Source organism: Ovis canadensis, chromosome 3, assembly GCF_042477335.2.
Source record: "Ovis canadensis isolate MfBH-ARS-UI-01 breed Bighorn chromosome 3, ARS-UI_OviCan_v2, whole genome shotgun sequence".
NCBI lineage: Eukaryota > Metazoa > Chordata > Mammalia > Artiodactyla > Bovidae > Ovis > Ovis canadensis.
Genome location: NC_091247.1, coordinates 194,996,397 through 195,022,829, shown reverse-complemented (window position 1 = coordinate 195,022,829; position 26,433 = coordinate 194,996,397). Strand labels below are relative to the sequence as shown.

At 40.4% G+C, this 26,433-nt stretch overlaps 1 protein-coding gene across 2 annotated transcripts in view; it reads left to right on the top strand.

Annotated features, from left to right (window-relative positions):
- The window catches only part of SSPN (sarcospan), a 134,407-nt gene that overhangs the window by 81,754 nt on the left and 26,220 nt on the right, over positions 1 to 26,433 (top strand). Inside the window, exon 1 of one of the 2 annotated variants that reach the window (XM_069585526.1) lies at positions 8,645 to 9,187. The exons of the other annotated variant lie outside the window; for it this stretch is intronic. Within the exon in view, the coding sequence (XP_069441627.1) occupies positions 8,912 to 9,187 (276 nt within the window). The 5' untranslated portion in view covers positions 8,645 to 8,911. Of the gene's footprint in view, positions 1 to 8,644; positions 9,188 to 26,433 lie in introns of those variants that run through there. 2 annotated transcript variants of the gene reach the window in all.

Here is a 26,433-nt window from a genome sequence, read left to right as displayed (position 1 = left end):
ATTTCATGGCTGCAATCACCATCTTCAGTGATTTTGGAGCCCCCCAAAATAAAGTCTGACACTGTTTCCACTGTTTCCCAATCTATTTGCATGAAAGATGGGAACAGATGACATGATCTTAGTTTTCTGAATGTACAGTTTCAAGAGTTTTTCACTCTCAGCTTTCACTTTCATCAAGAGGCTTTTTAGTTCCTCTTTGCTTTCTGCCATGAGTGGTGTCATCTTCATATCTGAGGTTATTGATATTTCTCCCAGCAATCGTGATTCCTGCTTGTGTTTCATCCAACCCAGCATTTCACATGATGTACGCTGCATATAAGTTAAATAAGCAGAGTGACAATATACAGCTTTGACGTACTCCTTTCCCAATTTGGAACCAGTCTGTTGTTCCATGTCCAGTTCTAACTGTTGCTTCTTGACCTGCCTACAGATTTCTCAAGTGGCAGGTCAGGTGGTCTGGTATTCCCATCTGTTTCAGAATTTTCCACAGTTTGTTGTGATCCTTACAGTCAAAGGCTTTGGCATAGTCAGTAAAACAGAAGTAGATGTTTTTCTGGAACTCTTTTGCTTTTTTGGTGATCCAACAGATGTTAGCAATTTGATCTCTGGTTCCTCTGCCTTTTCTAAAACCAGCTTGAACATCTGGAAGTTCACTGTTCACATACTGTTGAAGCCTGGCTTGGAGAATTTTGAGCATTACTTTGCTATCATGTGAGATGAGTGCAGTTTTGCAGTAGTTTGAACATATTTGGCACTGCATTTCTTTGGGATTAGAATGAAAACTGACCTTTTCCAGTCCTGTGGCCACTGCTGAGTTTTCCAAATTTGCTGGCATATTGAGTGCAGCACTTTCACAGCATCATCTTTCATAGCCATGTGATTAGAGGATTGGAATTCTCAGTCCCAACTCCAAGATCCCCAGGGAAGACAGCCCCGTCCCCTCCACCGCCCCCTCCCACCATGGAGGTTGAACCAGTCACCAGTGTGCTTAGTCACTCAGTCTTGTCCGACTCTTTGCATCCCCATGGACTATAGCCCACCAGGCTCCTCTGTCCATGGGTATTCTTCAGGCAAGAATACTGGAGTGGGTTGCCATGCTCTCCTCCAGGGACTCCCCAACCCAGGGATCAAACCCAGGTCTCCCACATCGCAGGCAGATTCTATGCTGTCTGAGCCACCAGCCACTGATTTAATCAATCAGGCCTATGTCACTGGGGCTTTCCTGGTGGAAGACTCCATAAAAAATCAAACAAAAAAGAAAAGAATTGGGAGAGCTTCCAGGTTGGTGAACCAGAACAGTTCCATGTGCCACACTGAATGGCCCCAAACTCCAGGAGGACAGAAGCTCCTTTGTTAGGAACCTGACTTTGTATCTCTTCATCTGGTTATTGATATGTGTCTGTTAATATCCTTTGTAATAAATAGGCAATTTAGTGAGTAAACTCGTTTCCTGAGTTCTAAATTCATGGACCCCAAGGAAAGAGTTGTGGAAACCTCTGATTTATCATCAGTGGGTCAGGAATACAGATTACCATCTGTACTTTCAATTTGCATATGAAGTGGGGGCAGTCTTGTGGGACTGCCCTAACCTGTAGACTCTGATGGTGTACTTGGGTAGACAGTGTCAGAATTGAGTTGAATTGTGGGACAGCCAGCTGGTATTGGAGAATTGCTTGGTGGGAAAACTCACACAGTAGAATTGAGAGCATAGCCCTAAATATGTATGTTTAACATATATGTGAGCATATTTAATACATATGTTAGCACACATTTGCCTTTACCATGCATGACTGCCTGGGTGTGCAATGTATTAATGCCATTTCTCAATATAAACAATAAAAATCCATCAAAATAAATACAGTAATTTTGTTCAATTTTTTAATGTACCAATCAAATCTCAATAAAGCTGAAAAAAATTCCACGTCATTCAGCTAAAATATAAGTGGCAAGAGCAGTGGAGTTGGAGCTTAGGACTTGTAGCCTTCAAAGGGGATAGCAAGAGTGGGGGGATAAATTAGGAGTTTGGGATTAACATTACACACTGTGCTGTGCTTAGTTGCTCAGTCATGTCCAACTCTTTGTGATCCCATGGACTGCATCCTGCCAGACTCCCCTGTCCATGGGGATTCTCCAGGCAAGAATACTGGAGTGGGTTGCCATGCCCTCCTCCAGGGGATCTTCCTGACCTAGGGATCAAACCCAGGTCACCCTCATTGCAGGCAGATTAGTCTGAGCCACCAGGGACACCCAAGAATACTGGAGTGGGTAGCCTATCCCTTCTCCAGGGGAACTTCCTGTCCCAGGGATCGAACTGAGCTCTCACAAATTGCAGGAGGATTCTTTACCAGCTGGGCTATCTGGGAAGTGTATATCTATATATACACTACTATATATAAAACAGACAAACAGCAAGGACCTACTCTATAGCACAGGGAACTATATTCAATATCTTGTAATAATCTTTAATGGAAAAGAATCTGCAAAAATATTGTATATGTATGTGTTATATATATATATATATATATATATATATATATACACGAATCACTTTGATGCACACCTGAAACTAACACAATTTTTAAGAATGGTTTAAAAAATGTAGTCACTTAACTTGAACAAGTCACTTAACCCCTGAAGAAATTTCAACTTCATAGGGTTTGGTTAGATTTAGAGTAATCATTTGAGTACTTCGCAACCTATAAAATATATGTAAGTATGTCTGTGTATATATCTATATATGTATGTACATCCCAGACATCATTATTATTGTACTTTATGTAAATGATGGGTTTTGTTCTTTCAAAAGAATATTTCAGAAAATAATGTAGCTTCATTAGAACTTATCCATGAGATACAGCAGTAAAATGTGCTATGGGATCGCTTTGGAAGTAGAATGGCTCCGTATCATTTAGAGGAATATTGAGACTATATTCATTGTCTGAATATTCTAGACAAGGCCAGAAGATAGAAATTCCAACCGCCTTCCTCCCACACCTGCTCACTAACCTGTGTTTTATCTAATCTTACATTCTTTCCTTCTATCTCAGCCTGTGAAGGGACTTTCCTTTTGACTAATTCTCCCACCTCAAGAAACTTATCTGATCAATTGTCGATAAAAAGAGAGGCAGACTTTTCCTCAACTTTAAATTATCCCCTTTGCTACAACTTTTCCTCTTTCTTCCCCTTCATGTGTATGTGTTAAGTCGCTTCAGTCGTATCTGACACTTTGCAACCCTATGGACCGTACTGTCCATCGGATTCTCCAGGCAAGAATATGGGTTGCCATGCCCTCCTCCAGGAGATCTTTCTGACCCGGGGATTGAACTCACCTCTCTTATGTCCCCTGCATTGGCAGACTGGTTCTTTACCACTGGCACCATCTGGGAAGCCCATATACATATATCCCCTCTTGGATTTCCTTCCCATTTACGTCACCACAGAGCACTGAGCAGAGTTCCTTATGCTAGACAGCAGCTTCTCATTGTGAATACTCTTTGATTCTTTACTGCTCTTTCTTTGAATAGACAGATCTCAATTCTTTCCCCCTCAAATGTGATCTGGATTGAATGAATCCCTTTTAAAGAAAAGAAAGTGGCTCAGTTGTTGCTAAGTGACTTCTGAGGCTGCGTCATAAAAAGGACAGCTTTTGTCTTGTTCTTTCAATCTCCGACTCTCTTGTTCTTATTGAAGTCAGCCACCATGTTTTGAGGACACTCAACCAACCCTGTGGAATGGCCAATGCAGGGAGAGACCTCATGGAAGGGGGCCAACCTGCAGCCCGATGAAGGAGCCACCTTGAAGATAAATCTTTCTGCCTCAGTCAATACCTCCAGTGGTTCCAGGCTCCAGTCTTTAAGTCTTTCAGCTGAGACCCCAGAAAATGTGAAAAACAAACGATTCCTGCTATACCCTATTTGAATATTTAGCCCACAAGAACTGTTATTCCAAACTAGTAAGTTTTTAAATTTTGGGTAATTTATTATACAGCAATAGAAGAATCAGAATGGCATGGGAAAAATGAATTTAGTAAGATAATTCAGATAAAAAAAACTTTACGTTTTCTATTGTTAATAACCAATGGATATACAATCACTTCCCATATTTCTCCTTTTATTACATTTCAAAAATTGAGATGTCATTACTTATAATAATATGCATAGATCTTAAGTGTTGTTCAGTGAGTTTTTCACAGTTGTTAACACCCATGTAACTACTACCCAAACCAGGATATAAAGGACTTCCAGCACCCCAGAACATCCCCTCCTGTTCCCTTCTGGTCAATTCTCTCATCCCAACTCCACAAACACTTTTTAAAATGCAATTATCATAGATTTTGCCTTTTTAATTTTTATATAAATGGAATTATGCTGTGTATATTTTTCTGTCTAGTTTCTTTCATTCAGCAAACTCTTAGTGAGATTCATTCAAGTCATTGCCTGTATCTGTGGTTCATTCCTTCTTATTAGCAAGTAGTATTCATGGTATGATTGCACCACAATTTGTCCATTCTTCTCTATGTATTTCTTAATTATAATAAATAGTTATTTCTGCCTTATAGGCAGTGGACACATCAAAATTGTATAGACAAAGATATTTACAAAATTACATGTAGAATAATTTGGTATTATAAATAACATCATATAAGGAGGTGGAATACATTAGAAAAGAATTGATAGTTATCACTATCAATTCTCTACAGAATGAGAAAGTTATAAGACTCCTGTGTACCACAGAGGGTACACTGCAAATATGATGTTTAACTTGAGAACAAAAATTGCCGTGCAAAGATCATAAATGGGTCGATTCTTTAGATAAAAATTGAGCCAGAAGATAACATTAAAATTAATGATATATAAATAAAGAAAACACACAAAACGATTTTCTTTTATTTGTTGTGTACACATACATCGACAATATCTCATGTCATTTTAGATGAGACAGAGAAGTCAACGGTGCTTCGAATCATAAGTGGGCTCTCAATTGTTCTCTGTAGAATATCTGATACTTCTTTAAATCAAATCTAATTGAATATTTAAAATAGAATTCATTACATACTAAAGAAACTTGACACAGACCTTGAAACTGTAATAATTTCTCCTATGAAACCTTTTTGTTCTCGGTTAATCTAAGATCATGTTGATTTGGATTATTTCTAGTTGTATTAATATTTCCTAAGGACTTCCTGTAATGACATTAATTTTTTCCCCAGTTCTGAAATCCTGAAGCATAAATATGTCTAAATAATATTGAAATACAGAAAACAGAAATACTAAGCTTATTTTTGTTGTTTTCCCCAGAGGATCAAAATAATCTCAAGGCTTATATTACCTACCCTCCTGCAATTTCTAATTTACAATCTCTGTCAGTTTTGAATAATAGAAGCACCAATAGAGTATCTGAAGACAATTTCTTTCTACTTTGCCTTTTTTTCCCCAGTAATATAAATACCTGAAGAGATTATTGCTTAGCCTATAAAACAGAGACATTATAATTTATGAATACTAAAAAAATCCTGTTCATTTCTGTTAAACTATATGATGAACTGGAAATGGTGATTTTTCTCATGGGAAGGACATATTAAAGGAAGAGCTTTCTTGTTGTTGTCTTTAAAGACCCTTTGATCCCATTTTAGCCTTGATTGCTCTCTATAACTTTGTTGTTGTTGTTTAGTCACTGAGTCATGACTAAAGTTGTTTAGTCACTTAGTCACTTTAGTCACTAAGTACCCTGCCAGGCTCCTCTGTCCATGGGATTTCCCAGGCAAGAATACTGGAGTGGGTTGCCATTGCCTTCTTCAGGGGATCCTCCTGACCCAGGGATCAAATCTGTGTCTCCTGCACTGGAAGTATTCTTTACTACTGAGCCACCAGGGAAGCTACTAACCTTCTGACAACCTTTCTCACCCTCTTCTTTGTTTCTACTACGTAACATCAATGAAATGAAAACATCATCCTCATCACTACTCCCTTGTGGTATTGCCACAGCCCAGGCCCCCATTGGACACAGATTCAAGAATTCGGTTGAGAATCTGAGCAAGTGTAAGGCTCCCCACACTACTGCCACCTTCCTCCACTGGAAGCTGAAAACTGAACTTGGCAGTTGTAATCAGACTAGAAGGATTGCAATTTATCTGGGCTGTTGTTCACTGCTACTTATAACTTGTCTCAGCTAGGCAATTAAAAGTAAGCCTTCATTATAATAATTTATGTGCCACCGGAAGCCACACTAATTCTGAAACTCAGAAGACCAACCTACAGGAATATCCTATTATTTTGTTTACCTATTCCAATTTAAGATATTGAGGGAAAGGTTAAGAATATTCTTAGCTAACTGATAACCCAGCAGAATGGTCAGCAAATAAAGCTTGTATTTAGCTATAAGTCAGTAATAAAAATAAGGGTCTCAATCAACTCTCATATATATTATGGTGGCAGATCAAAATATTTTTTGTAATGTACTGAAATACTCTTAGGTTCAAGGCTAATAGTGAATTCTGTGATAGTCAAAATACTACCTGTGATCATTAAGGGACTCGTGAGAGTCCCTTGGACAGCAAGGAGATCAAACAAGTCAATCTTAAGAGAAGTCAACCCTGAATACTCAGTGGAAGGACTGATGCTGAAGCTGAAACTCCAGTATTTGGGTCATCTGATACGAACAGCTGACTCATTGGGAAAGTCCCTGATCCTGGGAAAGATTGAGGGCAGAAGGAGAAGAGGGCATCAGAGGACAAGATGGCTGGATGGCATCACCGAAGCAACAGACATGAACTTGGGCAAACTTGGGGAGATGGTGAGGGAAAGACAGGCCTAGCGTGCTGCAGTCCATGGGCTCGAAAAGAGTCAGACACAACTGGGCGACAAACAACAATGATCATTAAATTGTTTCACATCACAAATGATTTAAACAGTTCTCCCACTTGCTTGTTTACAGGGAATAATGAATAAAACAGATAATCCCCTCACTCATCCCTAACTAGATGTGATACTCAATAATCTGGTTAGTGAATAACTCCCATACTCAGTTTTTTCATTGTTAAAAGAAGAAACTATAATTACACGGTGTTTGTAAGGAGTAATAGTCAGGAAATAAAGTAGTTAGCATGTGCTTGTTACAGAATAGATACTCAGTAACTGGTAGCTGGATCATCCCTAAGAACAAATAATTAATTCCAGGTAGTCAGTTAGTTTCCTAAAAAAGTTTTCTAGGTTTATGTAGAAAAACTTGGTCATCTGGGTTGTTCTCAATCAGGCACAAGTCACGTGGGTACCTTGGTGTAGCAAGAGCTTGCATTTGTTCTCACTAAAAATCCTAATGGCATAAGGGCCCCAAAGCTGACAGCAACCTTTCCTCTGTCCCACTGCTGCTCTTGTGAGAGTGAGTGCTGCTTCTCCTGCTTCTAGGTAGACCACTGGGATGTGCAATTTGGTTTCTGCTTTTTAAGTTACTGCATTTGTTCCATGGACCATATTTTTCTCACTGATCCAGAAGGACTCTCATGTCCCTAAGTCGAGTCCAACTCTTCGCGACTCCAGGGACTGAAGCCCCTCAGGCCCCTCTGTCCATGGGATTTTCTAGGCAAGAATACTGGAGTGGGTTGCCATCTCCTCCTCCAGGGGATCTTCTAGACCGAGGGATTGAACCCACGTCTCCTGCATTGCAAGTGAGTTCTCTTACCACTGAGCCATCTGGGAAGCCTGATCCAGAAAGAAGGTATAAGGAAAACACTGCAGTTCATAAAGTAAGAATATATTTAATACCTTCAAAGGTGCCCAAGGAAAAGCTGATGACGATTAGTTTATTTGGAGACAAAGCAAGGAGTTAGATTTTTCTTTAAATTAGCTGATAGCAAACAATCTAGGAGTAGCCTTTATCCTAGCATCCTGGCAACATCACTTAGTTTTTAATAAAGCTTTCTGAACGCTAAAATGACCATACCAAAGTAGATATAAATACTCCAAAGTGATGGGATCATTTCTTAGTGGTTTTACTAAAGTTTGCTCTAAGTGCTACTGAGGAGAGCTATGTGGGAATAACAATAATTGGTTTTATTGATTTGTTTGGTGACTTAAGGCAGGGACCAAATCTACCTTGAGCATCCTTCTTTTCTAGCACACTGTAGGTGAGTTAAACATATCTCAAATGTGGACAGAGTTATGAAATCCTCTAGCTTTCAAGGTGTATAATAATCCCCCTAGGCACCATTCTGGAGATTGGCAAAGACTGGCTGGGGACTTTGCATAAACGATTAAAGGGGCTTTTTAAAGCAAATACACGTGAGAGAGTTCCCAATTAGCCGAGAATCTCTATAAACAGTCATTTCAAAAGCAAATACCATTTTCAATGGGAAAAATGCCTTGATTTGTCAGCTGGATCGCAGAACTTTAAAAAATAAGAGCCCAGGCCTTGGATGGAAAATAGGGAACAATTTAACTTCTGGAAACGACTTCACAGCTTGGAGCCTAGTAACGCCTCTTTTGGATTAAATTGTCTACTAATTAAACTCAAGTGATTTAAACACTCATCACCTCGCATTGCACCTCTCAGAAAACAAAAAGAAAAGCGAAAAAATCCTGGGGTTCGAAGTGGGGAAAACAGACACCACACAGAGACGCGCAGATGCACGCACACCCCCCACGTGCGCACACATACACACGCACGCGCGCGCACACGCAGCCTGTCCAAAGACAGGCCACCCTGCCGGAGTCTGCGGGCGCTGCGTCCTGCCCGGCGCGTTGGCAGTTGGCGACCCCCCTCGACTCCCCCTCCGCCGCGGGCTCCCCGTGGCCTTCGGAGGCTCGGCCAGTCGCTCCAAATGTTTTCCATATTTGTTCAGCCTCCGTAACTCGCCGAGCCGGGCCGGCGCGACCCGCCCCGCGCCGCCCCCGCCGCTGCCGCCCCCGCAGCCGCCATGGGCAGGGAGCGGCCCGGCCGCGGCGCGCGGAGCCAAGGGGGACCGCCAGCCGCCGACGCCGCGGGGCCCGACGACATGGGGCCGAAGAGGGGCGCGGGGGCCCCCAAGGAGAGCGGGGAGGAGGCCCGGATGTGCTGCGGCTGCCGGTTCCCGCTGCTGCTCGCGCTGCTGCAGCTGGCGCTGGGCATCGCCGTGACCGTGGTGGGCTTCCTCATGGCCGGCATCAGCTCCTCCCTGCTAGTCAGAGACACTCCATTTTGGGCTGGGATCATTGTAAGCATCGAGTCTGTTTTGCCTGAGCGCGTTGCCAGACAGGAATGCCACGCCGCATGGAGTTACCACTAACCCACCTGCATGCGCCCTTCCCCGGCAACAAGCCTCTAACTCGCGGCGGCTCAGTGACCGAGTCCCGCCGGACCAGGTCTGCCCAGGCCTGGCGCGGCGGGGCTCGTGCCCTTGTCCTGCTTGCGGCTCCGAACGCCTCCGACACTCCTGAGCCTCGGGCGCTGGAGCTGGGGAGGCGAGGCCCAGGCTGCTTATTCTGGTCACTTTGAACATTCTCAGTAACAACAGCAGATCAGCCCCACGGACCCCACCCTCCTCCCTCCAGGACTAGCAAAAAAGTGAAAAGTTCAGCTTGTGAAAGCAAGTTAGGAAAAATCCTGTGCGTAGAGTGGCCCCATTGGGTAGAATTTATTTTAGTTTTTAAATCGGAGGTTCCATTAGGAAGTTTTAGAAAACCGTGGTGGAAGGCAGGAAATGCGAATACAGCAAGCACAGCCTTAATCCTCTGGAGTCTAAAGTGGGATAAACCCAGGGCGCTGGCCGAGGCGGGAGACTATTTGGGACCCAGCTAATGGATGTACTGTTCCAAGCAGAACCCCGTTCAGCTGTTGTGTTTGCACACAGCATACTTTTAACTTAATTAAACGTTTTCTCTGATAAGAAACGGGTGCCATTTATTGAGCACCTACTTGGGCCTGTCCTGCTAGAGACCCTACATATTATTTCTAACCCTCACATCAGTCTTATGGGATAGTTCTTATCCTTCCATTTCTCAACGGAGAGAACCAAGGTCAAGAGTTGGCAAATCAGCCAAGTTGATACCTTTCTGCTCCAGAATACATCTGCGCTTTCCTCATAAGCCCCATCACTCCTACCTTTAGTTTGTAATTTTAATATTATATGATATTTCCTTGGAGTCACTAAAATCTCTTCCACCTGCATCGTTTCATTTGGTCTATGGAACAACACTTTGAGGTGGGAACTGTTATTCATCTGTGGACATGAGGAAACAGGCTAAGAGAAGTTAAATGACGTTCTCAAAGTCCAGAGGTGAGGCATGGGAGAGCCAGGAGGGACAAGGATCCATATTTCCGGCTCCCAGTCTCACGTGGCATCCTCACCGTAATTACTGACCAGAAGAACCGTAACTCACAAAACAACCCTCAAAATAATTTTGTATCAGGGACAGATGTTAAAAACACCTGATTAAATATGCATTGATGCAGGTATTTTCTAATTAAGAGTATTTGAACTCTCAAATTCTTGCAGAGTAATTTAAAACTTTTAATTTGTGTACTAAGAAGTCCCATGAAATTATCATGATTGGAGTTTTCTAAATCAAGTGATTTTAAAAATAGCTTTTCACTAAGATATACTGGGTATTTTAGTCACTTCAGTGACTGTCAACAGACTCAGAGGGAAAATATGTCTGTTCTTTAAGGCTAGGCGAATTCATAGAAGAAAGGAATGAAGCTTCTCATATGGTGGTGGTTTTGAATATTATTTGCAAATGTGTTTTCTATCCATTCTTTACTCCAACTTTAAAAAAGTCCAGTACCAAAAAAGCAGACTAGCTGGGAAAAAATTGTCTTAATGTTCAAGACAGGCGTGTACAAACCTTGCAACTCTGAAATTTCTTGAGCAGCTTGTAGGAGCATCTCATGTTCCTAGTTGCCCAGGAAGCTCCTTGGGTATGTTGCAAAGAGTGTTATCTATAGCCAGTTCTGTTTTTTTTTCTTTCCAAGTTTCTAGGTTATGATCTGGGATCCACGTGGAGTTTTCTGGTAGTGATATTTGTGCTGGTGATATCCGTAGTCTTCTCTTTCAACAGAGAGCATATGTAGAGCAGAGCAGTTAGTGGAGATGGCCTGAGACAAGTGAGGAGGGACCCTGAGGAGCCTGGTGAGGAAAAATTCAACCCAGCTGGGCCAAGGCTGCAGGCAACTTGTCCCTGTTTCCCACAGACACCATGCTTGTTGTCCTTGTCACGCTGTCTGTGGTTGGTCCCGGGGTGCTCTTCTAAGTTTTCAGGGAAGAGAAAAGGCAGGGAGGCAGGATGGTAAAGTACAGAAGCAGGACTCTGCCTGGAGATGACCCTGCCCCCCACCTCCCACCCCTCACTGTTATTCGCTGAATAGGTCTAAGTGAATAACTCAGTCAAGGCAAGTTCCTTTCACTTCTCCAGGCTTCTGTGTCTTCATTGATGAAATCCAAATATTAATGATAATACCTACCTCTTAGGGTTGTCCTGAGGAATAGATAAGTGAATACATGTTCTTGCACTTAGAGTCCTGACTTGGGGTACATGTTCAGTGAGTTTGCGCCTTTTATTAGCAAAGAGTGGAGCAGTCACTGGTAGCAGCACTCTTGGAAGTAGCCGTGGCTCTGTTTTATCTCTAATCATGAAGAACAGTCACTTTGGACTTGCTCCATTTCCAAGACCAGTTTGAACCCTAAAGGAGGTATCAGCTCGGCCATCTCACCTTTCTCTGATCTCAGCCAAGTTACTGTTAGCAGTCTTAGCGGTATTTGTTGAATCTGGTACTTTCTGAATGACACGACTGAGCGACTGAACTGAAAAACTGAAAAAACTTTCTTAATCTCTCTGGAGGTTTCTAAAAACTAACTTGGGGGGTGGGGTGGGGGGAAAGGGCCTCTTCAGGGTCATTTTTCCCTAGGAACAGGGAATGATTCTGGCCTGGTATATCCGCCAAGGAATACTGAAAGTTTGCCCTGTGTAGCAGACATGCTAGTCCAAAGTACAGGTCAACACTCCCTGCGAATAGGGCAGAGTCAAACCTGCTTCTGGAATGTATGCTGAATTCAAGCACGGCACCTAGACTGAGGCACCGTCCTCATCCACAGCTTGGCCTGCTTCACTCTTCTATTTCTGTTTGTATTGGTTGCCTCCGACCATGATACGTCCTTCATTTTAACAAGGCTTGCTATGGATTTGGGTATCACCATTCCCATGATACAATCTAAGTATACGGATAAACTCACTTAAGCAACTTCTTCGTGACTTCTTCGTGATCTGGGTGACTTGAGGAATATGCAGTGAAATTCTAGTTATAAAAGAGACATTGGTGTTCTCTGATCTGAGATTTATGTCAAGAAATTTTAGAAAAACAACTTGTTTCTTACTTACCTCTCATTCTCCATCAGAGAGATGACTGAAGTCTTTTTACTTCAATTACAAAAGATTCTCATAAAGAAAAGGAAAAAAAAAAAAGAATGGAGCCACTATGGAGGCTATATAACCTGTAAGAGTGCCATTCTTCTCTTAAATTTTTTTCTATGTAGCTTGAGGGTTGCAAGTCACTTCACAGGGACAATGCAAAGTCAACCAGGGTCTTTGAGGATGCACTTGGCTAGGGGAAAGGGATCCTAGGAAACCCAAGTTTGCGCAGCATTTTATTCTATTAATGGTTTGAGTAGCTGTTGAATAGGCATTCAAGTTTGTCGTCATTCCAGAATTATTCTTGATGAAAAGCTGTGTGTGGATTGAAGAAATCTGAGAACTTTGGGGCTTTTACTTCCATTTTACTTAATACAATTTTGGTTTCAGTTCAGTTCAGTCGCTCAGTCGTGTCTGACTCTTTGTGACCTCATGAATCGCAGCATGCCAGGCCTCCCTGTCCATCACCAGCTCCCAGAGTTCACTCAGACTCACGTCCATCGAGTCAGTGATGCCATCCAGCCATCTCATCCTCTGTCATCCCCTTCTCCTCCTGCCCCCAATCCCTCCCAACATCAGATTCTTTTCCAATGAGTCTCTCATGAGGTGGCCAGAGTACTGGAGTTTCAGCTTCAGCATCATTCCCTCCAAAGAAATCCCAGGGCTGATTGCCTTCAGAATGGACTGGTTGGATCTCCTTGCAGTCCAAGGGACTCTCAAGAGTCTTCTCCAACACCACAGTTCCAAAGCATCAATTCTTCAGCACTCAGCCTTCTTCACAGTCCAACTCTCACATCCATACATGACCACTGGAAAACCATAGCCTTGACTAGACGGACCTTTGTTGGCAAAGTAATGCTCTGCTTTTCAATATGTTATCTAGGTTGGTCATAAGCATGACATGTTTGAATCTTTGCTTATTTTTCTTCACTCAGTAACATTTGTTGGGGATGTCTGCCCAGCTAGGTATTGGTTTAAAAATAATGAATCATATACTAGGAGGAGATCTCCAGAGATCCTGATGGACATGTGGCCTTATCATATTTGACAGTAATGAATACTTCCGATTAAAAAATTTAACCGAGGCAAATATTTTTAAAGTCCATTTACCTTTCAAAGTATTTCACTTACAGTGATTTATTTGCTTTGGCATCTTTACTCTGAAGTCAATATAAGAGCAAACTCTTGCTTCTCATCCCAATGGGGATGTTTAGTATTTGTTAGTCTCTTGGCCCTTGTAGGGAATATTCCCATGAAAAGTGGGAACTTATTTGCCTTATTGTGGTTTTAGTTTTCCTCACTCTTACTCCATTGCTCACATACCCCACCTCCTACCCCTGTCTACCTGGAATAAAATCCCTGAGATATATACTACATGAATCACTTTAGAAAGTTTAAGAAAAGGGCTTTTAGGGAAGAATATTGTTTTTCTTTAATATCATTCATACAACTTATCTTATGAATTGTAATAAGAGTCTTGCTGCTGCTGCTGCTGCTGCTGCTAAGTTGCTTCAGTCGTGTCTGACTCTGTGCGACCCCATAGACAGCAGCCCACCAGGCTCCCTCGTCCCTGGGATTCTCAAGGCAAGAACACTGGAGTGGGTTGCCATTTCCTACTCCAGGGGATCTTCCTGACCCAGGGATCGAACCCATGTCTCTTGTGTCTCCTACATTGGCAGGTGGATTCTTTACCACTGTGCCACCTGGGAAGCCCTGCATAAACTTTGGGGATGATCAAATAAAAAGTAAAGCAGGTAATTCTCTTTAAGTCTGTTAGGTGTCCATCGGGCCATTATGTATTCTGACACATGACGGTATCCAATGTGTGTTGAGTTGAACTGTATTTCATACTTACTATTAGAGTTTCTGTTTTAACTTGTATATATCCACTTTAAACTATGGTTTGAAAAAATGACTTACAAATGTATTTTGCAAAATAGAAGAATTTTAAGTTTATTGATAATGCTGAAAAACACTGAGAGGTAATAATAAGGAGTGTGTTATTACTCCATTTTGGGCTCCTGAGTTTCAAAAATATTCAGAATATGTTAACTTAGAATTACTGAGATATTTTATTTCAGATTATAAGATGACTGCAGGATTTAAAAAAGAAACAAGAAGTCATATGATTTATTTTGCATTCCCCTAACTTGAATAAATTAGGACAAATTGGGATTGATGTGGCTGAATGGTAGATGTCAACATTTGCAACCTTACCTTTTTACAAAGAGAGCAGTGGTATAGGTTTTTCTAATATTTGGTCTAATAGTTTCCTAGATTGCCATTATGATGTCTACTTTCAATTTGGTCTAAGGAAATGGATGTTTTCTAGACTTTTTCTTGCAATTCGCCTTGCCCATGACATTTCTATTAAGGGTGTTCTTTACCTGGGTCCACTTGCCTGTGCTGCACCCTGAAGGACTGCCCTCGACATTAAAGGATACACACAAAGGCATGTGAAGAGTTCAGGGTGCATGTTTCTGTGTTACTGTAGAATACGGGTGGAATCCACTCATTAAATTTTAATTAGACACCATTTCGCTGCAAAGCATATTTCACTTTTAGGACTTAGGTCCTGGCAAACCAGAGACATGTTGCTCAAAAGAGCCCATCAAAATCCAGAGTCGGATGAGACCTTGTGATAACGTATGTAACCCTCTAGTTACTACTGGCTGTAAACATTCAAGTCTAGGTTTAATACAATGAGTTTATAAGCTGAAGGGGAACTTCTTATGGATGTGGGGAACAGTATTTGCAGCTATATAAAAGTGTGTCTTAGAGGCATGTCCTCTTTCAAATGGTTTGGATGCTGCCTCGGATCTCAGTGTATGAGATAAAACTTGGCAGGAGTAACTGTCAGAAGCCTGAGCAAGGCAACTCACTTGATCACCCTGATAGATTTTAAAATTGCTACATGTGAACTTACACGTACAGCAATGACTAAAATACATTTTCCTTTCTGTCTTAGTCTGCCCCAGCACGGTGGGGTTCTGGTGAGGAGCTGTCTTCCTAGCTTGCAGATGGCCTCTTTCCTGCTCTGTGCTCATGTGGTCCTTCTTTGACTCATGTATGAAGAGAGAACAGGGGATCCTTCTCTTCCTCTTCTTCTAAGATCACCAGTCTTGTAGGATTAGGACCTCACCTTTTAACTTCTTTTACCCTAATTACCTCCTAAAAGCCCTGTCTCCAAATACAGTCACATTGAGGATGAAGGCTTAAACACAGGAATTGGGTGAAGGGGGGCATAATTCAATCCATAGCCCTTTCAGTGAGGAATATCCACTTGTACAGCCACCTCAGTGATTCATAAATGTGTTTTCTCATCTTTTCAATGAAGATCCCATGGCTTTCATGGAACATCTAGAAGTCTGAATATGGTGAGCCAGTAAGCTGACACTTGGCAGTGCTGTGAGGTGGCATGACTGAGGTTCATGCCAGTAGTGAAACATATGGAGGAAGGTATTTCCAAGGCATTTTACTAATTGTTTTGTGTGTGTGTGTGTGTGTGTGTGTGTAAATTTTCACTAAAAATAAAATTAAGTAGATTAAGGTGGTACAGACAACTCTAAGGGTAACTTAGGCATTTCATTTGTCCCCTCAGTTTTTTAAAGCTTAGTACTCACATTTAGTAAATCTCTAACTTTTCATATTGCTCCAGGAGTGGGTCACTGTCAGGATCTAGCTACATGACACCCTGGCTTCTGAGGCAAGGAAATGAGGATGGTGGACTGAGCCCGGCCTTGGGGGTATGCTCAGATTTTCAGCAATTGGATGAGCCCTCTGGCCTCTGGGAGCAGTGATCTCAGGCTTGGTCTTTCTAGAATTCAGGGAAGCCAGCTCTCTTCCCCGAATAATATACAGCTGATGCTTTTTAATATGTAGCTGATGATGTCTTTATAATAATGCAGCTGATGCTTTCATTTTATGATGACGATTTTGAAAATTAGGCGAACAGTCTTTGTTCTGTGGAATGGGTCAAAATAAAGCCTGGGGGGTGCTCCCACCTGGGGGCTCATGCTGTCACAGCCTCCGGCCCGAAGCCCCTGGTGGATCCCGCTTTGGTCTGCCGTCAGAGCTTCTCCCCGGTTCCCCGGTGGCTCAGTGGTAAAGAATCCACCTGTGATCCAGGAAATACAAGAAATGTGAGTTCAATCCCTGGGTAGGGAAGATTCCCCCCGGAGGAGGGCATGGCAACTCTCTCCAGTATTCTTACCTGGAGAATCCCATGGACAGAGGAGCCTGGCGGGCTGCAGTCCATAGGGTCTCAAAGAATTGTACAAGACTGGAGCAACTGAGCGCTCACACACAGGGCTTCTCATCTGATCCTGTTTGTCCAGCTTAGAAATCCTGAACTGTGCTGCACAAACCCCAACCATCCCAGAGAGAAAGACTGGAGGAGTGACTAACCATCTGATTCGCCGCCTTTTGGTCCAATCCTAGTCCAAAACAAGTAGTAAACAAAGGCAGGGCCATGGTTCCAGAGACATCCTGGAATGTCTCTGGTTTGATTTTTGAGCTTATTTAAAGTCAATGCTCTCTGATCTAAGGTTGCTAGAGCCGCATCCACAGCCTAACACAGTCATGAATCTGAGTGTTTCAGTGCTGTCTTTCCTGCGCTCTGACATGAGGCCGGTAAGTGGCTGTTAGAAAGCAAATGGTCTGTTCACAGATCGCATTCCCACATTCTGCTGAAGAAGCTCGCTGGGCCTGCTTCTGTTGTTGCAGAAATGAGCAACTTCTCCCCGGCTGGGAGAGGCTGTAGAAACCTCAAGGAGGCTCTTTTAGCGGCATCCCACTCAACTGTTGTTTTGAAAGTGTCTGATTCGGCATTCGCTGTAATGAGCCATTAAAATCCCTTTAAGATAGATTGTTACCAAGGCCTCTCTCTTGTGTAGAAGATAGTGACAGGTGACAAGAAAAAAAAGAAGGAATTGCTAATGTGTTAACTAGACCCTGACTAAGGAATGGATTTTTGCTTTATTACTAAGGAGAAAAAAAACAACACCCGCTTCCTTCTAAAGTATCAGGTGTGGCACACATATCAGGCTTCTAGCCGTGCCATTTAGCTGTGCCAGGAAAAGTAAGGAGGCATTTTCTAAGATAAGGGAAATAGCATTTCAGCCTTCATCCTTTCTGGTGGAGGGTGGAGGATGAAGGGAGAACACAGGAAGAACATCCCTCCTGTCTCAGTGGAGGGGTGCAGCTTCGGAGGCAGTGAAAGGGCAAGCTAGGCCTCTGGTGGACACTTCATAATGGAAGCAAAATAACTTCTCCATGACCACCTACAAATGAAAGGCAGAATTCGACCGTTTTAATATACATGTTCCACATTCAGGAAGTTTATGCATATCTGTCATGCGCCTGGCTACTTAGGTGCTGAAATAGACGGATCAAACCACTCCGGCTGGCTTTGTCATGTAACCTCTCATGAATAAGTTGTCTGGGATGCTTACGATGAGAGGGTTTCAGAGTTAAGGGCCCTGAGACCAAGCAAAAAATTTTAAAGTGAACATAAGGTAACCGTAACTATTGTGTTCGAGAACTCTCGGTAAACAATTCTCATTCAGTCACTGAATCTAGTGCGTCACGAATTTTTCCACCTGGAGACCTCCCTGAAGGCTCGCTCCCCCTTCTCCCTGTCCTCACACACACATCACAAAAAGCTCAGTGTCTTGCTAACCCATGTTGCCATGGAAGGGAAGAGAGGAAATGCGGGAGAGGCTACAGGCTGCTTGGGGACACTGACCTCTTCATGATGAAGAGGACAAAACACATTTTAAAGAAGTAATGTTACTATATATTACTTGGCATTCCATTATATCCTGTTTTGTTGTTGTTGTTTCGGTAAAAATTACTCTTCATTGGAAAAGCCACCTGATAATGTTTTTTAAAGGCTGTATAGGATGGTTCTCTCATTTATGCTTCAGTTTTGATTGACTTTGTATTGATTTACTGTATAATTCCTATATACTGGACCATTTCATCAAATTTCATTTACTGTGCTGTTTCAGAGAGATGGGCCCAGGAGTATTAATGTAGAATTTTCTGTGCAATCATTTCTAAACTGGGACCTAATTTGAGAACCAACTTAATTATGCTTGTATCATAAAATACAGCTGAACTCTATACCTCTGCATGTGTGTGCAAGTCACTTCAGTCATGTCCCATTCTTTGCAACACTATGGACCATAGCCTGCCAGGCTCCTCTGTCCATGGGATTTTCCAAGCAAGAATATTGCAGTAGATTGCCATTCCCTCCTCCAGGGCATCTTCCCAACCCAGGGATTGAACCCATGTCTCTGATGTCTCCTGCATTGGCAGATGGGTTCTGTACCACTAGTACCACTTGGGAAGCCTCCCTCTACCTCTGGAATAGGCTAAATCCACATTTATAAGATTCCTTTCGCTTCTCAGGACTTGAAAAATCCTGAAATGGAACAAATGAGTTGTTCTTTATTTTTTTCCACAAATATGTAACACTTCTAACCCTTGTGTTGATTCATGAGAAATGCTGAAACATTTTAGTTTCAGATTTTAGTTTCTCTTATATTCTTTGAAAATAGATTACTTTGCAAAAGTATGTATTTGTAGAACCTATTGATGATTAGCTTCTGGTAAGTCACCATAAGCGTGAGGTAGGTGGTTGAAAAGCAACAGAACAGATGCCTATAAAAGAAAGATTGTTGTTTAGTCACTAAGTCATGTCCAACTCCATGGACTATCCTGCCAGGCTCCTCTGTCCATGGGATTCTTCAGGCAAGAATACTGCAGTGGGTTTCCATGCCCTCCTCCAGGGGATCTTTCCCACCTAGGAACTGAACCTGCATCTCGTGCATTGCAGTTGGGTTCTTTACCACTGAGGCACGTGGCAAGCCCTAAAGAAAGACTACTGACTTGTAAAACAGAAACCTTTCACATTTAGCCATTCTCCTGGTGTCTTTCCATATGCCATACAGGTTGCCACCAGGAGCTGTGTATGGGGGAATACACACACACACACATACAATCAACTGCAATAAGTTTAAAAAACAAGTGTTTGAAGAAAGTGGCACAGAAGAAGGTGTGATTAATCCTGTCTGAGAAGAATCGGAAAAGACAAGGAGAGGGGCCTGAGACTGCAGGAGGTCCTCTAGTTTTGGAGTAAAACAAATGTGGGTACAATCCAAGCTCTACCATTTTCAAATAAATTTAGGTTATTTTTATTTTCGTGCAGGTTGAACAAGTATGGCCAGTTCTATACAATCCTATGATTTTAACTATAAAAAGGTATAACTGTATAATAGCATGCATGTATGTATGGTAAGCCGCGGCAGTCATGTCAGACTCTTTGCAACCCTATGGATTGTAGCCCACTAGGCTCCTCTGTCCATGGGATCCTCCAGGCAAGAATACTGGAATGGGTTACCATGCCCTCCTCCAGGGAATATTTCCAACCCAGGGATCAAACCCTCACCACTTTACGTCTCCTGCGTTGGCAGGAGGGTTCTTTACCACTAGTGCTATGGGAATCCCATATAATAGCATAGACAGAATAATAAAGCAACTTCCTGTCCAGATTCCTCAAGTTTTAATATTTTGTCATAATTATATTGTTTCAATACATTGAAATTGCATCTTTCCTTTCTTAATCATACTCTCCTGCCTTACTCTTCTTCTCCAGAGTTTGGAGAAGATATAATCTGTTGATTATATCTTGAATTTGGTATTTATCATGCCTATGCATGTTTTCATACTTTTTTTGTATAGATCCATAACCAACAATTATTTTCTGTTTTAAATTTTATATAAATGATAGCAAAATATCATTTTTAAATATTGTTTTTGAGTCATTTATAATAATTCATGGATATCATTTATTCATTTTTGCTATACTATATTTCATTATACAAGTATGCAGCAATTAACTTACTCATTCTCCTGTTAATGAAAATTTAAGTTGCTTTCAAAAGAGAATTTTTTCCTCGCAATTACATATAGTGACATAGTGGATGTTCTGTTCCACGGCTCTTTACACATACATTTCAAAGTTTTTTAAGAATATTCCTAGGAATTAAATTACTGGCTCTTCAGTTACAGACATTTTCAACTTTCTAGATATTGCCAAATCAGTACTGCAAACCTAAAGTTGTATAGATTTACACTCCCAGTAAGTAAGAAGTCCCACCCACTGTTCTATATACATGCCAACATTTGTTACTTCCAGACAATTTTAACTTAAAAAATACTTATATTTTTTAAATTAACAAATGTTAGTGCAGTTTTAAAAAGTTTCTTTCCATTTGCAGTTATTACAAAATATTGGCTATATTGCCCGGGTTGTGCAACATCCTTGAGCCTATCGTACATCCAATATTTTGTGCTTCTCATCCCCTCTTTATTTGTTTTTCTCTTTCTGACTTACTTCACTGTGTATAATAGGCTCTAGGTTCATCCAGCTGATTAGAAATGACTCAAATATATTCCTTTTTATGGCTGAGTAATATTCCATTGTCTGTGTGTACCACAGCTTCTTTCTTTATTCATCTGTCAATGGACATTTAAGTTGCTTCCATGTCCTAGCTTTTGTAAATAGTGCTCCAGTGAACATTGCCCCTCATCTCATACTGCTCCTCCCTGAACGCTGGTAAACACTAGTTTGTTCTATGAGTCTGCTTCTTTTTTGTTATATTCATTAGTTTGTTGCATTTGTTAGATTCCACATATAAGCAATGCTGCTGCTAAGTCACTTCAGTTGTGTCCGACTCTGTGCGACCCCATAGACGGCAGCCCACCAGGCTCCCCCGTCCCTGGGATTCTCCAGGCAAGAACACTGGAGTGGGTTGCCGTTTCCTTCTCCAGTGCGTGAACGTGAAACATGAAAGTGAAGCCACTCAATCATGTCCGACCCTCAGCGACCCCATGGACTGCAGCATTCCAGGCTCCTCTGTCCATAGGATTTTCCAGGCTTTAAGAGTACTGGAATATCATACAGTATTTGTCCTTTGTCTTTTTCTGTTTGACTTATTTCGCTTTGCATAATGCTGTTCAAGTTCATTTATTTGGTTGCAAGTGGCAAAATTTCATTATTTTTTATGGCCAAATAGCAGATAATTATAGTTTTTGCCTATCTTACTTGTGTGCAATGATATCTTATTTTAATTTATATTTTTCTGATTACTGCTGGAGTTGAACATATATGTTTATTGACTGCTCAATTGTGTTTCCTATCCTTTATTTATTCAATGAATATTTTCTGTGAGTTGTTTTTCTCTAATTGTTTTATAAGATTTATTATCATTGTGACTTAGTGTTTGTGGTTTTAGGTGCTGCAAATATCTTCTCCTAGTTGGTATCATCTCTTTTACTTTTGTTTATGATGGTTTTGTTGTGGAAAATACTTAATTTTAATGCATTTACATATATTAAGCTTTTTATGGTATATGCTTTGATATATTTAAGGAAATCTCCCCCTACTTCAAGGTCAAAAAGGTATTTTTCTCTAGTGTTTTCTGAAAACATTGAAAATGTGCTTTTGTATTTATATCTTTAAGTGGTCTAACTTTTTGCATAGGGATGTGAGGTAGTGTTCATATTTTATTTTTGGAGTGTTAATTATCTTAGTACCATCAATAATCAGTCCTTTCACACTGACCTGCAGTTTCCATTTATCATCTACCAAGTTTCCATATTAGATTTGAGGAGTGTATCTATGATTCTCTTCAATCTTGTTGTTTTCTTTGTCTGTCACTGTGTTGATATCACACTATCTAAGTTAAAGTAGCGCTATGATGCATCTTGTTATAAAGATGATGGCAGAAGCAAGTCCACCCCTACTCCTCCCTGCATATTTGCTCAGTCACTCAGACGTGTTCAACTCTGTGTGACTCCATAAACAATAGCCCACCAGGCTCCTCTGTCCATGGGATTTCCCAGGCAGGAATACTGCGGTGGGTTGCCATTTCCTACTCCAGGGAACCTTGTTGACACAGGGATCGAACGTGCGTCTCCTGTGCTTCCTGCATTGGCAGGCAAATTCTTTACCACTGCACCACCTGGGAATCCCTACCCCTATCTTATTCTCCTTCAAAATTGTCCTGAGTCTTAGCTATATTTTCTTCTGTATATATTTTAGATTTGGCTTCTCATGTTCCAAGAAAAATACTTTTGTATTTTCATTCAGTTTGTACTTTCTGTGTGAGCAAAGAATATCTCACCATTTATTTGAAATTTTCTCTAATATCCTTTTTGGTTATCTTTTGATTATTAATTTCAAATTAATTGCTTTGTGCTCAGTTCATGTGTTTTCGTACTATCAATCCTTTGACATATGAGACTGACTTTGTGATCTAGTATGTGACTAATTTTTTTTTTATAAATGTTCCATTTAGCTTGGAAAAATGTGAATTCTCTCATTTGAAATTAGGGTTCTGTATTTCATTTAACAATCAAGCTTTTTAACCACATTGTTTAATTGTCTACATCTTTACTAATATTTTTCAGCTTGATATGAATATCATACTGAGAGATGTGTATTCAAATTTCTCAGCGTTAGATGAATATGTTTCTCCTCGTTTTCCCATTTTCATTAAACATTTTTAATCTACTTAATAACCACATACAAGATAGTGATTATAAAATAGTTCACTAGTCTGAGGTTAACAGCTATTTTTTCCCGTTAAAAAATATACCATTTCATTGTCTTCTGACTGCAGTTATTGCTGCTAAGCAGTTTGGTATAGAATTGTTTTTCCTTTATAGATAACCTGCCCCATTCCTCTGGTTGCTTTTCTGATTTTCTCTCTTTGGGGTTTTGTAGTTTAACTACAGTATGCCTATCTGTGGGTTCTATTGTATGTTTCCTGAATCTAAGATTTTTGTGTCTTTCATCAATTAAAAAAATTGAGCCATTATTTATTTCTTCCAAAGATTATCTCCCTCTTCTCTTCAGTTGCTTTGCTAGAAATGCTATTTTAGATGTATTTGGACATTCTTGTTTTCTTTCCCATATTTTTCAACCTCTCTGTTAAGTTTCATCTCCCTGTATCCTCTGTGCCATATTTTGGGTTATTTCTTCATATCTAATCTCTAGTTAAATATTCCCCTTTTCAGTTGAATTTAATCTGCCTCTTACTTTTCCAAGAGCTTTTAATTCCAATGATTTTATTTTTCATTTCTAGAGCTCCTATTTTGCTCTTATTGATTTTTTAATATGTTCCTGGAATTTTCAGAAGTGCCCTGTTGTTTATTTGTATTTTCAGTTCCTTCTTTTACATCTGTTTACCTTGAATGTACTTTGAAAAATGTTTATTTATTCAAATATGTTCACGGTAGATGGTTATGTAAAAAATAGTTACAAATCACATATATAATATAAAATTATCTTGTAAACCAGTAGTATAGTTCTATATTGAATATACTTTTTATAAGCTCTATTTGTCAGTTCTGCTATTTGAAATTCATGTGGCTTTAATTCTGAGAAAGAGGAAAAGAGAGAGGAGAGAAAGAGAATGTGTGTGTGCGCATACATACACACTTATATGCATGTGGTTTCTGGCCTTTGCTAATGAATTGGTTCTTCATATGTTTGGTGTAAGTGGTCTGTGAGTTCATTTTCTAAGAGGCTTTATATGTGATAATTTGGTGTGGTGTAACCTTTCCAAACAGTTTGCCTTGCCAAGTGTCCCAAAGGTATCATGATCCAAGAATTGCCTTTTTAAAAAAATTTACCTATTTATGGTGGAAATTTTTCAAACATACTCAAAAGTAGATAAAATAGTATAATGAATCCCTATGATTCCATTATCTAGTTTCAATAATTATTACAAGATGATCCGTGTTGCTTCATTTGCCTATTCTGGCACTTTCTCCACAGCGACACATCACACACTGGATAATTTTGAAGTAAATCTTGGATATTATGTAATTTCATCCATAAATAGTCCACTAAGTCAAAAGATGAAGACTAAAAAATAATCAAAATAGCACTCACACCTAACAAGTTAACAAGATGAAATCGGAGTTTGAACATTTATGATTAACTCATGAATATTTCTTCACAGTTTGTTGAAATCAGGATCCCAACAAAATTCATGAACAGCAATTGGTTCATATATTTTTTACATCCACTTTACTCAGAGATTTACCTTTTCCCTCTCCTTTTTCTTCTTTCTTTGCCTTTTTCCTTTCTTTCTTCTCTCCCTCTCTCTCCCTCTTACAATTTATTTGTTGAAAAAAAAAACTCAGGATCACTTTCATGTTGCTGTCTATTTTCTTACCTTCATGGGTTCCAAGACTCTGCAAGTATTAAAATCCCTCAGAATCTCTACCCCACACCATCGACTGAGACAAAACAATTTTCTTGATGAATTTCAGTGCTACTGGGTTAATTATTTTGTAGTCCTATAAGGGTGTAGCCATTTAGGGGCCTACCTTCATGCCATGGTCTTAGATCCATCTCTTAGCCTATATAAGCTCAATGCATTTGAAAGTGTTTTATAGAGAGAAGTTTCTTATCATTTTGTCCTTAATACTGTGTAAAAGTGAAACCTCTTAATGCTTAAAAAAAAAAAATCTTCTTTGGATTTTTTTTGCAAGTTTCTTAACCTAAGTTACAATATTCTATAAAATGGGGTATTTTTTTTTTCTTATTACTTTGTTTGGGGGAATAAATGAGCTAAAAGTGTACAAAGTGGGCAATGAGTATAGAGGATCTTTGAACAGACTTTGAAGAATGAATATACTAGATTCAAAATGATTGAAGGAGGAGTACCAGGATGATAAAGAAGTAACTTTATTGCTCAACAATTTTGTTGTTCATGCTTACTCAATCTTTTTTTTAAAAGGTTTTAATGTCGTTTACAGACTTTTGTTTGTTTATCTTTGGCTGTGTTGGGTCTTGTTGCAGCATGTAGGAGCTTCTCTGTAATTGTGGCATGCGGGCTCTAGAGCACGTGGGCTCAGTAGTTGCAGTGCGTGGGCCTCTCTAGTTGCAGCTTATGGGCTTTGTTGCCCCGCAACATGTGGGATCTAGTTCCTCAACCAAGGATCAAACTCAAATCCTCTGCATGGGAGTGCAGAGTCTTAGACACTAGACCACCAGGGAAGTCCCCTGTGCTTATTCAGTTTTTTGAGGGTGTAATTGCAAAGCTCTCAGCAGTTCCTATAAAATATGTATCTTGGCATAGATGTGCAAATCTGCATTGCAGTATTAAAATAGGACCCAAACAAAATGGACTCTACTTGAATGTCTGTTTGACAAGTCATGCACAGGATAGTTGTCGGATTTTTCTCAGTTTTCTGTAAGTAATGAAACAGTTGTGAGATTCATTGGTTTTAAAATTATGAGCTAATTTGCAGTCATTTGCAAGCAAGGTTTTTGAAACTTAGAAATTGTAGCAGCTTTGTTCTGACACATCTCTTGCAGATCTCCCTAGCTTTCCAACCCTATTTTGGCAGGAACATCAAGGAAAGCACACTATATCCATAGGATTTGGAGGATTCAGGCTCCCTTCGTCCAGCTGCTGGTCACAGGTTCCAACTCATCTTTATCAGTCCCATCAGGATAGCTTTCTAACATCTTCTAAAGCAACATAGCAGATATAACCATCTGCAAATCACAATGTGTGCTAAGAAACAGGGTAGTCACCCAACAGCACATTGTCCTCCCCACTCTTTCTGTGTTGATTCAACAGATCTGGCTAACCTCCACAGCAGTGCAAAGTATAATGTAACACTGGTTAAAAATTTTTTCTAAACACTTGTATAAAATCTACCTATCATAAATTATACATATATATAATCTTTCTGTATATAAGAGATTTATAAAGATATATAGCTATATTAATATCAAAATAAACACAGATATAGATATAAAATTCTGGTTATTGGATAGCTTCAAATCATGATAAAACTCATTACTTGGAATTAGAAAGGATATATTTTACTAAACAAAAGACTTCAGTCTGGTATGTGCTTCTTAACACTTCATATTTCTTGGCCAGGCAATCAGATCTTTTATCACAACAAATCAGTTGAATCCACTCTCATTGCTGGCAATGGCAAGAGCAATAATTTCCTG